The 15,387-nt window shown below is 41.6% G+C and overlaps 1 protein-coding gene across 2 annotated transcripts in view; it reads left to right on the top strand.

Moving 5' to 3' along the window:
* The window catches only part of LOC139381355 (TATA-binding protein-associated factor 172-like), a 64,786-nt gene that overhangs the window by 24,060 nt on the left and 25,339 nt on the right, over nt 1-15,387 (top strand). For both annotated transcript variants that reach the window (XM_071124821.1, XM_071124822.1), the window contains 7 exons: nt 277-453; nt 7,511-7,754; nt 9,833-10,017; nt 10,095-10,251; nt 10,517-10,626; nt 11,085-11,286; nt 11,807-11,955. In XM_071124821.1, coding sequence (XP_070980922.1) covers nt 277-453; nt 7,511-7,754; nt 9,833-10,017; nt 10,095-10,251; nt 10,517-10,626; nt 11,085-11,286; nt 11,807-11,955 — 1,224 coding nt within the window. The remainder of the gene's footprint in view (nt 1-276; nt 454-7,510; nt 7,755-9,832; nt 10,018-10,094; nt 10,252-10,516; nt 10,627-11,084; nt 11,287-11,806; nt 11,956-15,387) is intronic.

The following is a 15,387-nucleotide window of genomic DNA, read 5'->3' as shown; positions in this document are numbered from 1 at the left end:
AAATGTAGCATCAAAGTTGGACTCAGGAAAATGTAATGACTCCAATCTATTTTTGTTCTTGAAAGATTGTTTTGTAAGGAGATTCATTTTATTTGCCTCAGTCTGTCCATTCTCTAACAGACTTCATCAGTTCCATTTCCCTAAACCCCAGGATTCTAAATAAAATAGAACTATAGACCCTATTGAGGTTAATAGAGGCTAAACTCCATTTTATAGAACGATGACAAACCCATGACTGTTATTACTCTTCTCCATCCTCTGCTCTTCCCTCTATAGGTGACCACCATCTTCACCGAGTCCACCGTGGGTCTGAACATGAAGTCCAAACAGTTTCAGCCACTGGATGGCAAGCGTCAGCAGGCCCAGTCCACGGTGGGCGAGACCAGTGTGGAGTGGCAGCAGCTGCACCTGCGAGTCCACATGTTCACCGCCTGCGCTGTGGTCAACTTGCAGGTAGGGATGAGTGTGTCGACACATGTCATCAATACTGCTGATACCTGGCAACATCAAATTTTATTTGTCACATACACATGCTTGTGCTTCTAGTTCCGACAATGCAGTAATAACCAACGGGTAATCTAACCTAACAATTTCACAACTACCTTATACACACAAGTGTAAAGGGATGAAGAATATGTACAGTGCCTTGCGAAAGTATTCGGCCCCCTTGAACTTTGCGACCTTTTGCCACATTTCAGGCTTCAAACATAAAGATATAAAACTGTATTTTTTTGTGAAGAATCAACAACAAGTGGGACACAATCATGAAGTGGAACGACATTTATTGGATATTTCAAACTTTTTTAACAAATCAAAAACTGAAAAATTGGGCGTGCAAAATTATTCAGCCCCCTTAAGTTAATACTTTGTAGCGCCACCTTTTGCTGCGATTACAGCTGTAAGTCGCTTGGGGTATGTCTCTATCAGTTTTGCACATCGAGAAACTGAAATGTTTTCCCATTCCTCCTTGCAAAACAGCTCGAGCTCAGTGAGGTTGGATGGAGAGCATTTGTGAACAGCAGTTTTCAGTTCTTTCCACAGATTCTCGATTGGATTCAGGTCTGGACTTTGACTTGGCCATTCTAACACCTGGATATGTTTATTTTTGAACCATTCCATTGTAGATTTTGCTTTATGTTTTGGATCATTGTCTCAGGTCTTTTGCAGACTCCATCAGGTTTTCTTCCAGAATGGTCCTGTATTTGGCTCCATCCATCTTCCCATCAATTTTAACCATCTTCCCTGTCCCTGCTGAAGAAAAGCAGGCCCAAACCATGATGCTGCCACCACCATGTTTGACAGTGGGGATGGTGTGTTCAGCTGTGTGGCTTTTACGCCAAACATAACGTTTTGCATTGTGGCCAAAAAGTTCAATTTTGGTTTCATCTGACCAGAGCACCTTCTTCCACATGTTTGGTGTGTCTCCCAGGTGGCTTGTGGCAAACTTTAAACAACACTTTTTATGGATATCTTTAAGAAATGGCTTTCTTCTTGCCACTCTTCCATAAAGGCCAGATTTGTGCAATATACGACTGATTGTTGTCCTATGGACAGAGTCTCCCACCTCAGCTGTAGATTTCTGCAGTTCATCCAGAGTGATCATGGGCCTCTTGGCTGCATCTCTGATCAGTCTTCTCCTTGTATGAGCTGAAAGTTTAGAGGGACGGCCAGGTCTTGGTAGATTTGCAGTGGTCTGATACTCCTTCCATTTCAATATTATCGCTTGCACAGTGCTCCTTGGGATGTTTAAAGCTTGGGAAATATTTTTGTATCCAAATCCGGCTTTAAACTTCTTCACAACAGTATCTCGGACCTGCCTGGTGTGTTCCTTGTTCTTCATGATGCTCTCTGCGCTTTTGACGGACCTCTGAGACTATCACAGTGCAGGTGCATTTATACGGAGACTTGATTACACACAGGTGGATTGTATTTATCATCATTAGTCATTTAGGTCAACATTGGATCATTCAGAGATCCTCACTGAACTTCTGGAGAGTTTGCTGCACTGAAAGTAGAGGGGCTGAATAATTTTGCACGCCCAATTTTTCAGTTTTTGATTTGTTAAAGTTTGAAATATCCAATAAATGTCGTTCCACCTCATGATTGTCTCCCACTTGTTGTTGATTCTTCACATAAAAATACAGTTTTTTATATCTTTATGTTTGAAGCCTGAAATGTGGCAAAAGGTCGCAAAGTTCAAGGGGGCCGAATACTTTCGCAAGGCACTGTACATAAAAATATATGAATGAGTGCTGATACAGAACGGCATAGGCAAGATGCAGTAGATGGTATGAGCAATACTGTATGCATTAAACAGAGATCAGGGTTTCCGAACATTTGACCATGCAGCATTTTAAATTTACTGGACTTTTTTAAGACATTTTCCGGATCCATATGCATTGGTTGTGCAACCTGATTAGGGCTTCCACCCACAGTGCTCAGAATGCCAGAAGTCACATTTAGTTAACGGTAATTCGTCTTAACAGAACATGCAATAGTGTCATTTTTGAGCAATTCTGATGAGCAATTTGAAGACGTTAGAATACGTAAGCATTGAGTCCATAAGGCTAGGGGATAAATAAACCCATTCATTCCCAATAGGACACTACAGCAGAAATCATGATTTGGCCACAGGATCATTAGCTTTTTGTTTTAAATCGCGTAGTCTAGTCGGAAGGGCGCGCAACAAAAAATACATAAAATTACAGCTCTAAAATCAATCAAGGATAGTGTGGTTGTTACACATCCAGCTGGCTATCCTTTTTAGTCAGGCAGACTGATAGACCAGAGAAAGTATGGAAAGCAGAATGGTTCCCAATTTTCTTTATTATAAAAATTCTCAACTTGAGTGAAAAGTACCCTGTCTTATTGAGCCCAGCGAAGAGCATAGGCCATACACAGTGAATATGCATACTCAATGGGGATATCATTGGGTCTGGCCAATAATTTCCTCCACGTTAGATGGCTGTCATTGTATTGATTTGTCTCTTTTTGTAGGCTACCCTGTTTTTTTATTATTTGGTATTAAAAGATTCTGGTACTGTCTCCAGTCAAATAAAATGTTGTAGAATTGCATGAAATGTGTTTATGAAAGGCAAATATTTTCCTTTGCAATAGCCTGCCTACTCTGCCACTACACACTGCATTGAACAGTTTTTTTTTTGTTTTTTTTTTTGCGAACTTTTTTTTTATATTAGCCTAAATTGACTCTTGCATTTGTAGACTTATGTGAGGATGCATGGAATGCTTTATTATAATGGTTAAAATTTGCTTTCCTAAACTTGAAACCCACATGCCGTTCGTTATAACTGTCCGCATTTACTTTTCCACAGCCAACAAGCTGAGTAACACATAGTAAACTCACTAGCCTAACCCCCATACAGTTGGCGCCAACCGACATGGAAGCTCTGCTTCCAGATCCTAAGCAACTTTGCAGTATTTAGTTTTTTTGTTTTGTTATTACATACAGCTGGAAATAATTTCTGTATATCAGAGCGATGGTAACTCACCCGCATTACGACCAGGAATACGACCTTTCCTGAACTGAATCCTTTGTTCATAACCCCCCAGGGCAATTGAACATATCCCAGAGGCTGCGGGGAAGAGGTATTCGGAGTGGACTTCAAGTCTGACTCAGGAGGCGGGCACACCATCCACCACTTCCGAGTATATTACTCGCTAATGTTCAGTCTCTGGACAATAAAGTAGACGAGGTCAGGGCTGGATCTCCTTCCAGAGAGACATCAGGGACTTACTTGCTACCAAAGTTCTATCAACACATTGAATGTAGTACTCGCTGAGGAAAAACACTAAATCCCTACTATTCACCTTTTCGAGATGCCTACAAGGCTCTCCCCTAACCTCCCTTTGGCAAATCAGATCAACTCCATTTTGCTCCTCCCGTCCTATAGGCAGAAACTCAAACAGGAAGTACACGTGCCAAGGTCTATTCAACGCTGGGTCTGACCAATCGGAAACCATGCTTCAAGATAATTTTGATCACACGGACTGGGATAGTTTTCCGGGTAGCCTCTGAGAATAACATTGATGCTTACACGGTGACTGAGTTCATCAGGCGGTGTATAGGGGTTGTTCCCACGGAGACGAAGACCTACACAAACCAGAAACTGTGGATAAAGGCGGCAGGTAAACTAGTGGTTAGAGCATTGGACTAGTAACCGGAAGGTTGCAAGATCATATCCCCGAGCTGACAAGGTAAAAATCTGTTCTGCCCCTGAACAAGGCACTGTTCCTAGGCCGTCATTGAAAATAAGATTTTGTTTTTAATTCAGTCTCATCTGAAAGTTGTACATTCTTGGTTATCTGCACGAACCCTGGCTAACAAGTTGAATCAGCAATACAAAATTGGGTTTATTTATTTACTAAATACCTAACTAATCACACAATTACACATTTAAATCATAACTTGATTACAAATTACATCATAAAGGAAAATGTCCCTAGCGGGTGGAACAGATGACAGCTGGTTACACAAAAGAAAAGGGGCTGGGTTTGAGTGAAGGAGCGGGAAGACTGAGGAACAAAGGGCGAAGCTGTGCTATCGTAAATACAGTATCTTATGCATTCTAAATTTACCGCCCATTTGGAAAAGGAAAATGCAATAAATATTTACTCTGAGCTGCGCTTCGGTAGGTTGGTAGATGGTAGGCCATGTTGTCCAACTGAGTCCTTTGAAGAATGTCTCTGCTGGTAAATTGAATACGTTGTAGTAATGTCGTTGTGTGGCAGATGGGATACTCTCTGTTCCTTCCTAACCCTCGTTTGCAGCGGCTGTTGCTAACTCAACGGCTAGGAGGTATCACTTCTGTAGTGAATAAGAGTTCAAAGTTCATACCATTCGCAACCAAAGCTCACGCTGATGTTGGCTTCGTTCTGTAGTTATTATCTGAACCATTCTGACATTGGAGCGTCATCCTCGGAACAGGAGGTTATATTGTTGTCAAGGCTTTATATAGGAAGGGAGAGGAGGGCGTGTTTGAAAAGTTGTATAGCCCATGTCCCTTTACAGGGGCGGGCCACTGATTGAGCAGAGCCCTATCTTATGAAAACCCAAATGTTACATTTTAGAAGCTAAAATCACATTTCATCCCATCACGAATAATTTTATATTCAAACATTTTAAATTGAACAATTCCATGTGAATCCGATAACTCTGTGTAGACTTTCCACTGTAGAGTTTGTCATCTTATCATAGATGAGCATGTCTCCGATGACAACCGAACTGACATCATATTCATTAAGTACCACTGCATATGTTCAATTGGTCAGTTTACCAGAATATAGTTCATTTCCCCCCACCTTCTGATGTTCCCAGAATCTCTGTTAACCAAGGGTTTTGCAAATGTAACATCAGTAGGGTCGAGAGAGGGGGGGAAAAGGGGTTAAGTGGTATTTATGACTGTCATAAACCTACCCCCAGGCCAACGTCATGACACACCCTAGACCCACTTACATTTTCTTACAGCCCCAATAGATCCACAGATGACGCCATTGCACTGCCATTGCACTGCTGTCCCCAGTCCACCTGACTGTGCTGCTGCTCCAGTTTCAACTGTTCTGCCTTATTATTATTCGACCATGCTGGTCATTTATGAACATTTGAACATCTAGACCATGTTCTGTTAAAATCTCCACCCGGCACAGCCAGAAGAGGACTGGCCACCCCACATAGCCTGGTTCCTCTCTAGGTTTCTTCCTAGGTTTTGGCCTTTCTAGGGAGTTTTTCCTAGCCACCGTGCTTCTACACCTGCATTGCTTGCTGTTTGGGTTTTAGGCTGGGTTTCTGTACAGCAGAATGTACGATATCAGCTGATGTACGAAGGGCTATATAAATAAATTTGATTTGACACTGCCCTATCCCATCTGAGGAATACCTACGTTAGAATGTTTGATTATAGCTCAGCCTTCAACACCATAGTACCCTGCAAGCTCCTCGTTAAGCTCTGGGCCCCGAGTCTAAACCCCACCCTGTGCAATTGAGCCCTGTACTCCCTGTTCACCCATGACTGAGTGGCTACGCACACCTCCAACTCAATCAAGTTGGCAGACGACAACACAGTAGTAGGCCAGATTGCCATCAATGACGTCAGCCTACAGGGAGGAGGTAAGGGCCCTGGCAGAGTGGGGCAAGGAAAATAACCTCTATTGTCAACAAAACGAAGGAGCTGATTGCGGAGTTCAGGAAACAGCAGAGGGAGCACGTCCCTATCCACATCGACAGGACTGCAGTGGAGAATGTGGAAAGCTTCAAGTTCCTCTGAACACATTACGGACAATCTGAAATGGTCCACCCACACAGACAGTGTGGTGAAGGCGCAACAGCTGACGAAATTTGTCTTGGCCCTAAACCCTCATACTTGTACACATGCACAATTGAGAGCATCCTGTCGGGCTGTATCATCGCCTGGTAGGGCAACTGCACCGCCTGCAACCACAAGGCTCTTCTGAGTGTGGTGTGGTCTGCCCAACGCATCATGTTTTAATTTGTGAATTGTTAGATACTACTGCACTGTTGGAGCCTGGAACAAGCATTTCTCCTTAACATCTGCTAATTATGTGTGACCAATAAAATTTGATAGACTAGGTAAACTGTTATACTATTGGGCAGCTTGTCCTTTCTGTGAGAAAGAAATGGCCTATTCCAAACAGACTCTGGGACATTTGGGATGATGGATCCCAAATTCATACAATCAGTAGGCCTAGGCTACATCCCCAAAACGAGGCAAAAGAAAAGCTGTGGCTCATGCAACAGATCAGAACGTTTTAGCTTAATGTTGCTAAACAGTTTCTTCACAGAAGTGCACAAGGCATTGGGCTACGTGCAACTGTTCATTACACAATGCAATTTGTGGGGGAAACACGTTTGTTTCATGTGACAGAAATATCCCCCTCTTTCTAAAGGATCTTTAAATATGCAACAAGTAGCGTGGGTTGCTAATATGACTAGGATTGTGCTTTTGGCTACTGGACAATGAAGGTTGATTTTGAAAACCAATCAAATGAGGGGGAAAGGCCACTTGTTTTCAATGGTGTATATGGGATCTTTCTAAAACAATTGCCTGCAAGTTTGGTTATATTTTGGCTACTTAGAAGCAAGATAAGACATGCCTCGTGGTAAAACGTTTCAAACAAGTGTGTTTCAAAATTCATACTGTCGCCAGCTCGTTGCAAAGTGGTGTGACACGTTGACGCTTGTTTAGTTGCCGATGCACTTGAATTGCGAAGGGAAGCGAGCTTAAATTTACCAGGTGAGGAAAAATATATCTAGCTCTTTTTAATCATAGCCATGTTTCTTTTTTTTTACACACGATTGATGGCTTTATTAAGGCAAGTTTCACTCCAGTAGCAAGGAACTGTTTGAGCTGTAGCAGTGTCTCTTGTGCACAATTGAATGTACCGCGTTTGTAAATCTGTCTTGTGTTAATTAGGCACCAAATGGACAGACTGGGCTAGTCCAATAACCCACTTGTTTTCTCATCCCAATTTGCAGGCGCTGCCAGACAAGCTGAACCCGGTGGTGCGTCCTCTGATGGAGGCGGCTAAGCGGGAGGAGAATACCCTGGTGCAGGGCTACGCCGCCTCCTTCATTGCGAAGCTGCTGCAGCAGTGTGCTGGTAGGCAGCCATGTCCCAATTCCAAGATCGTCAAGAACCTGTGTTCATCGGTCTGCGTGGACCCCCTGCTCACGCCATCCTCGGCCTGTCCGGTGTCCACGACTCAGGAGACTGCTAAAGGTATGGGATGGTAGATCTGGAATGCCCACCAGAGCTGTTGCCAGAGAATTTAATGGTAATTCCAACATTTTAGAGAATTTGGTAGTACATAAATTTGCTAAAAATGTCTAATCCAGTTTTTGCTTTGTCATTATGGGCGTGTTGTGGAAAAAAAATAGTTTAATCCACTTTAGAATCAGGCTGTAACGAAATGTGGAAAAAGTTCAGGTCTGAATACTTTTCCAAATGCACTATATGTATGTACAGTACCAGCCAAAGTTTGGCCATCTACGCATTCCAGGGTTTTTCTTTATTTTGACTATTTTCTACATTTACATGGAATCTTGTAACCAAAAGTTACTACCGTATAAATAAAACCAACAGAAAACCTCCTCTATTCAACTAAGTTCAACTATCCATTTGTTAAACAAATCAAAATATATTTGAGATTCTTCAAAGTAGCCACCCTTTGCCTTGATGATAGCTTTGCACAAAGGGTGGCTACTTTCAACAATATTAAATATCAATTGATTGTTTTGTTCTGTCTTCACTATTCTACAAAGTAGAAAATAATAAATATAAAGAAACCCTTGAATGAGTTGGTCAACTTTTGACTGATGCTGTATGTGTAATTGTAATCAGGTTTCGCTGTACCCTTGTACAGATTGTTAGCTTCATGCTTGCATCATTTACTCACTGAAATTCTAAAACCATTTGTTCAAACGGTAGAGTACATTATCCTTATGATTCATGTAATGAAAGCATCTACCTGTAGCTATTTTCTCTGGGGCCTGCTGACTCACGCGAGCCTCTCCTTTCCCGGGGGGGGGAAAAATGCTCCGTGTGGAGGAAGAAAAGTGTTCTGATTTTCTATAATGTTTTTAAAATCAAATTGACTTAGTTGAATAGAGGAGGTTTTCTGTTGGTTTTATTTATTTATAAGCTCTACTATTTTACAACCAAGATATTTGATATGGTTTTAAGATGCAGCACATGCGAAATGCGCATTGGTGCTTTGCATAGGCCTCATTGGGCGGGAGGCTACAACTGCAATGTTTTTTGGGACTTTACAGTTACTGTTAGATTAATACATGGCTGCTAGCAGTGGCTATTATATTTAGATGTTTTGAGTGTATACTTACTCGGGTGATAAATTGGCCTATGATATTTGTGCACAAAGATGCAGGCGCGCTATATTTAAAAAAGAATTAATCAGACTATTCTGGAGCTCTATTTTAACAGTAAAATATGACACAGCCCAAATGCCTGATGAAATAACTAATTTGTTTAACATCTCACTCGTATATTACACATTTTAATAAAGCACTCTGAGTGACTTTATAAGATGATACAAATGGTCTATATTGTATGTACTGTTAAAAAATATCTAACATAATTGGTGCAACCAAATCATGGGCAGGTGCCACCAAAGGGGAGCCCTGTAATATTATTCACCACCTGAGGAAGTGTGAACTCTAAGCACTTTAACAAGCTAGCTAACTCTATGATCCTGTTGCTCGATAGCCAAGTTGGCTAATTGATTAAATAATCAGTAATTCACGTCCTACAAAACAGTGCTAGGCCTAGGATACTTGATGTTGGCCTAATCGGCGACAATGGCGCACGCTGCACCGTGCGTGCATCAAAACCATACTACGTAGCTTCCGCCTGTTGTGACGTGGTACCATAAACTCAATGTTGAGAGGCGAGAAATAATAGCTGTGACTCTCCTCCTCTCATTAAGTAGAAAGAGTAGTTTGAAAACAATTTTTCCCTCAATTGCATTTTGAGCAAGGGTCATATGCTTGTGCTTACCTGACTGCATCTCTCCCTCATTCGCACCGTGGGAGGAGTGAGTGGCTCGCTCACACAGCAGCGGAAACGGCGAAGGGCAGATACTTTCATAGCAGGAGTCGACATGATGCATAGGCTATTACTGTTGACCAAATAATGGTTTTAGAACAAACTGTAATTGCAGTCCCATCCTGCTTCAGTAAATGAACACAACCCAGATTAAACCCTAACGAGGTAGAAGCAACCAGAAGAGTGACTACATAAAACCCTCTTACTCACTTTGCTCTTTTCTCTACCATTCCTAGCTGGCATGTCGGAGAAAGAATGCATGCACCACGTGGTCAATAAGACCAAGGGCATCATCACCCTGTACCGCCACCAGAGGGCAGCATTTGCCATCACCAGCAAAAGGGGCCCCACCCCCAAAACCGCCAAGACACCCACCACTGAACTGCCCCCCGGCAGCACCACCACCACAGACACTGATGAGGTGGGTGAAAGAGGGCGTGAACGGTTACCTGAACATTTACCTGTGACTGTTTGCTTATTTAATTTTTACTGTTTCAGAATAAAAAAAACTGTCTCGTCCAGAGAAGAGGCGCAGAGTTCTCTCTGCTGACGATTGCCAGGCACTTTGGCCAGGAGCTGACAGGGTCACTGCCCTACCTGTGGGAGTCCATGGTGGGACCTCTGAGGGCTGTGGTGGAGGACAACGAAGGCATCGGTATGCTAAAATGGCATTCTTATCCAGTGCGACTTGTTCATTGGGATCATTAGGAAAACCTTTCAAAACGCAATCTGAAAAATAGCATTTCTTATTGACAAATACAGGTAGCCCTTCCCTGTTTCAGTCCATTTGGTGCATAATGACCCAGATGTACTGCTGTTTACTACACGCTGTCCACTTCTAGATGGGCGTCTTCATATAACTCTTGTGTGCATCATCAATGACGAGAGATTGAAGTGTATTATTTTTCTCTTTGTTGTAGATTGGAAGCTCCAGATGGAGAAGGGGGATGCTGCGGCCCAGGATCTGGTCAACTCACTGCAGGTCCTGGAGGTCACTGCTGGGGCCATGGCCCCCGAGCTCAAACCTCTGGTAATAGAACATGCAGACATCTCCCCAGTAGAAACACCAACTAGCCCTATTTACCAAACCACAGTGGAAGATGGACTTATCAAAGTTATTGTCTTCATTAAAAGGAAAGTTAAACCTTTTTTTTTCAGATCTCAAAAATGTGTCTTTCAAGATGAGTCCACGTCCCTTGGCATCTGCTGTGTAGTTATAACTATATGCCTCAAGCCCAAATGAATGGTGAAGAACACCTGTATCTGGAAATAACGTGGTGGTGTTTAGGATTGTGCCATAGAGATTGGTCTACAAAACAGGTGGCCAGCGACATGGCTTTGGCTCGACAGAGGACTTTGACATGGAAACATCGGACAAACTGATTTTTGGAATGCATTTCGCTACACTCGCAATAGCATCTGCTAACCATGTGTATGTGACAATAAAATTAGATTTGATGGTCATTTCTCCCCCTCTGTGTATTTCAGTTGTTGGAGCACCTGCCCCACCTGTTCACCTGTCTGCAGCATCCGTACACGGCCGTTCGTCACATGGCGGCGCGCTGCGTGGGCGTGCTCAGTAAGATCGCTACCATGGAGACCATGCACCTGTTCCTGGAGCGTGTGCTTCCGTGGCTGGGGTGCATCGAGGACAGCACTAAGCAGGAGGGGGCCATCGAAGCCATGGCCTGTATCTTTCATACGCTGTCATGCAGTTAGACATGATCCCATGCTACGTGTATGGGCAACCTACCAATATGACTTTTTACAAATAAGGTTGGAATATTATATTCCATGTATCTAGGGCCGGGAAGATACCAGTATCGCAATTCTGGTTAGTATCGTGGCAAGGAAACAAAACACAAAGTGGAGTTAACTTCTTTAGGAAGAGAGCTCTGTTGGAAACAAACATATTGTTATCGAGTCACCCTTATTTTTTTTAAGGACCAAAGAGTTGGGTTTTGCTTAGTGTATTCATTTTTGCCATGGAAAAAGTATTGCGACACTGGTATCGTCTTGGCCCTACTTTTATCGAAAGTGACAAACAGTACATTGAGTGCATACACTTAAGTAAATGTGACCCCAGCGGGAATCGAACCCAAGACCTGATGTAACTGAAGTGTTCGGGGTTCACTATGGGTGTCATGACACCAAAGAAGTGGGTGTCATTGTCGTGTGGTTTGTTGTCCTTGACCCCTTGGCCCCCGCAGGTGTGATGGAGCAGTTGGATGTGGACATCGTGCCATACATTGTGCTGCTGGTGGTGCCGGTGCTGGGCCGCATGAGTGACCCCAGTGACAGTGTCCGTTTCATGGCCACGCAGTGCTTCGCCACCCTCATCCGCTTGCTACCCCTGGAGGTAAACACACATAAACCAATGCACAACAGTACGTTTAAGGAGATTTTTTTTTTGAGCAAGTATTTATTTAGGAGTAGTTATTTGCTTTTTTGGGATGCCAGGTGATTTGTGATTCTGCACAGTCCGACGCAATGTAGTTACTTTCAAACTTTCACTAGATCTGCTGTATACAGTGCTTTCGGAATGTATTCAGACCTCTTGATTTTTCCCACATTTTATTACATTAGTCTTATTCTAAAATGGACTTTTATTTATTTTTTGTCATCAATCTACACTGCAATAACAGCTTTAGAAATGTATGCAAATGTATTTAAACACCTAATCAAGGGTTTTTATTTTTTACTATTTTCTACATTACAGAATAATAGTGAAGATGTATGGAATCATGTAGTAACCAAAAAAGTGTTAAACAAATCAAAATATATTTGAGATTCTTTGAAGTAGCCACCCTTTACTTTGACAGTTTTGCACACTCTTGACATTCAACCAGCTTCAAGGTAGTCACCTGGAATGCGTTTCCAACTGTTTTTAAGGAGTTCCCACATATGCTGAGCATTTGTTGGCTGCTTTTCCTCCACTCTGGGGTCCAACTCATCCCAAACTCAATCGGATTGAGGTTGGGTGATTGTGGAGGCCAGGTCATCTGATGCAGCACTCCATCACTCTCATTATTGGTAAAATATACCTTATAGACTGGAGGTGTATTGGTTCATTGTCCTGTTGAAAAACAAATGATAGTCCCACTAAGTGCAAACCAGATGGGATGGTGTATCGCTGCAGAATGGTATGATATCCATGCTGTTTAAGTGTGCCTTGAATTCTAAATAAAATCACTGGCCGTGTCACCAGGAAAGCACCACCACCTCCATGCGTCACGATGGGAACCACATGTGGCGAACATCCGTTCACCTACTCTGCGTCTTATAAAAAGACACAGCGGTTGGAACCAAACATTTCTAATTTGCACTCAGACCAAAGGACAGATTTCCACCGGTCTAATGTCCATTGCTTGTGTTTCTTGGCCCAAGCAAGTCTCTTCTTATTGGTGTCCTATAGTAGTGGTTTCTTTGCAGCAAATCCACCATGAAGGCTTGATTCAGTCTCCTCTGAACAGTTGATGTTGAGATGTCTGTTACTTGAAATCTGAAGCATTTATTTGGGCTACAATCTGTGGTGCAGTTAATTGCTGATTTGAGGCTGGTAACTAATTAACTTATCCTCTGCAGCAGAGGTAACGCTAGGTCCTGTGGCGGTCCTCATGAGAGCCAGTTTCATCATAGTGCTTGATGGTTTTTGCGACTACATGAAGAAACTTTCAAAGTTCTTGTGTAATTTTCCAGATTAACTTACCATAAGTCCATCCTTACTTTAAGACATTATTAAGCCGAGCACAGCTCAAATGTGGCCTTGGTCTTTTACCAAATCTTGGTAAAATCTTCTATCATATATATATATATATATGTGTATTTGTGTATTTGTATATGTGTATTTGTATTTGTATTTGTATTTATTTATTTATGTATTTGTATTTATTTATATATTTGTATTTATTTATTTATGTATTTGTATTTATTTATTTATATATTTGTATTTATTTATGTATTTGTATTTATTTATTTATGTATTTGTATTTATTTATATATTTGTATTTATTTATTTATGTATTTGTATTTATTTATTTATATATTTGTATTTATTTATGTATTTGTATTTATTTATTTATGTATTTGTATTTATTTATATATTTGTATTTATTTATTTATGTATTTGTATTTATTTATGTATTTGTATTTATTTATGTATTTGTATTTATTTATTTATGTATTTGTATTTATTTATTTGTATTTATTTATTTGTATTTATTTATTTGTATTTATTTATTTATATATTTGTATTTATTTATTTATATATTTGTATTTATTTATTTATATATTTGTATTTATTTATTTATATATTTGTATTTATTTATTTATATATTTGTATTTATTTATTTATATATTTGTATTTATTTATTTATATATTTGTATTTATTTATTTATATATTTGTATTTATGTATTTGTATTTATATATTTGTATTTATATATTTGTATTTATATATTTGTATTTATATATTTGTATTTATATATTTGTATTTATATATTAATATAAAATATATATATTAATAAAATATATATTATATATATATATATTATATATATTAATAATATATATGTATATGTGTGTGTGTGTTCAAAAAAATAAAGGGAACACTAAAATAACACATCCTAGATCTGAATGAATGAAATATTCTTATTAAATACTTTTTACATAATTTGTGAGATTTGTGTCAGCACATTCAACTATCAATGGAAATCAAATGTATCAACCCATGGAGGTCTGGGTTTGGAGTCTCACTCAAAATTAAAGTGGAAAACCACACTACAGGCTGATCCAACTTTGATGTAATGTCCCTCAAACAAGTCAAAATTAGGCTCAGTGTGTGTGTGGCCTCCACGTGCCTGTATGACCTCTCTACAATGCCTGGGCATGCTCCTGATGAGGTGGCGGATGGTCTCCTGAGGGATCTCCTCCCAGACTTGGACTAGAGCATCCGCCAACTCTTGGACAGTCTGTGGTGCAACGTGGCGTTGGTGGATGGAGAGAGACATGATGTCCCAGATGTGCTCAATTGGATTCTGGTCTGGGGAGCGGGCGGACCAGTCCATAGCATCAATGCCTTCCTCTTGCAGGAACTGCTGACACACTCCAGCCACATGAGGTCTAGCATCGTCTTGCATTAGGAGGAACCCAGGGCCAACCGCACCAGCATATGGTCTCACAAGGGGTCTGAGGATCTCATCTCGGTACCTAATGGCAGTCAGGCTACCTCTGGCGAGCACATGGAGGGCTGTGCGGCCCCCCCCAAAAAATGCCACCCCACACCATGACTGACCCACCGCCAAACCGGTCATGCTGGAGGATGTTGCAGGCAGCAGAACGTTCTCCACAGCGTCTCCAGACTCTGTCACATCTGCTCAGTGTGAACCTGCTTTCATCTGTGAAGAGCACAGGGTGCCAGTGGCGAATTTGCCAATCTTGGTGTTCTCTGGCAAATGCCAAACGTCCTGTACGGTGTTGGGCTGTAAGCCCAACCCCCACCTGTGGACGTCGGGCCCTCATACCACCCTCATGGAGTCGGTTTCTGACCATTTGAGCAGACACATGCACATTTGTGGCCTGCTGGAGGTCATTTTACAGGGCTCTGGCAGTGCTCCTCCTTGCACAAAGGAGGTGGTAGCGGTCCTGCTGCTGGGTTGTTGCCCTCCTACGGCCTCCTCCACGTCTCGTGATGTACTTGCCTGTCTCCTGGTAGCGCCTCCATGCTCTGGACACTATGCTGACAGACACAGCAAACCTTCTTGCCACAGCTCGCATTGATGTGCCATCCTGGA

This window comes from Oncorhynchus clarkii, chromosome 23 (assembly GCF_045791955.1).
Source record: "Oncorhynchus clarkii lewisi isolate Uvic-CL-2024 chromosome 23, UVic_Ocla_1.0, whole genome shotgun sequence".
In the NCBI taxonomy this organism is placed as follows: Eukaryota; Metazoa; Chordata; class Actinopteri; order Salmoniformes; family Salmonidae; genus Oncorhynchus; species Oncorhynchus clarkii.
This window is presented reverse-complemented; position numbering and strand designations above follow the sequence as displayed.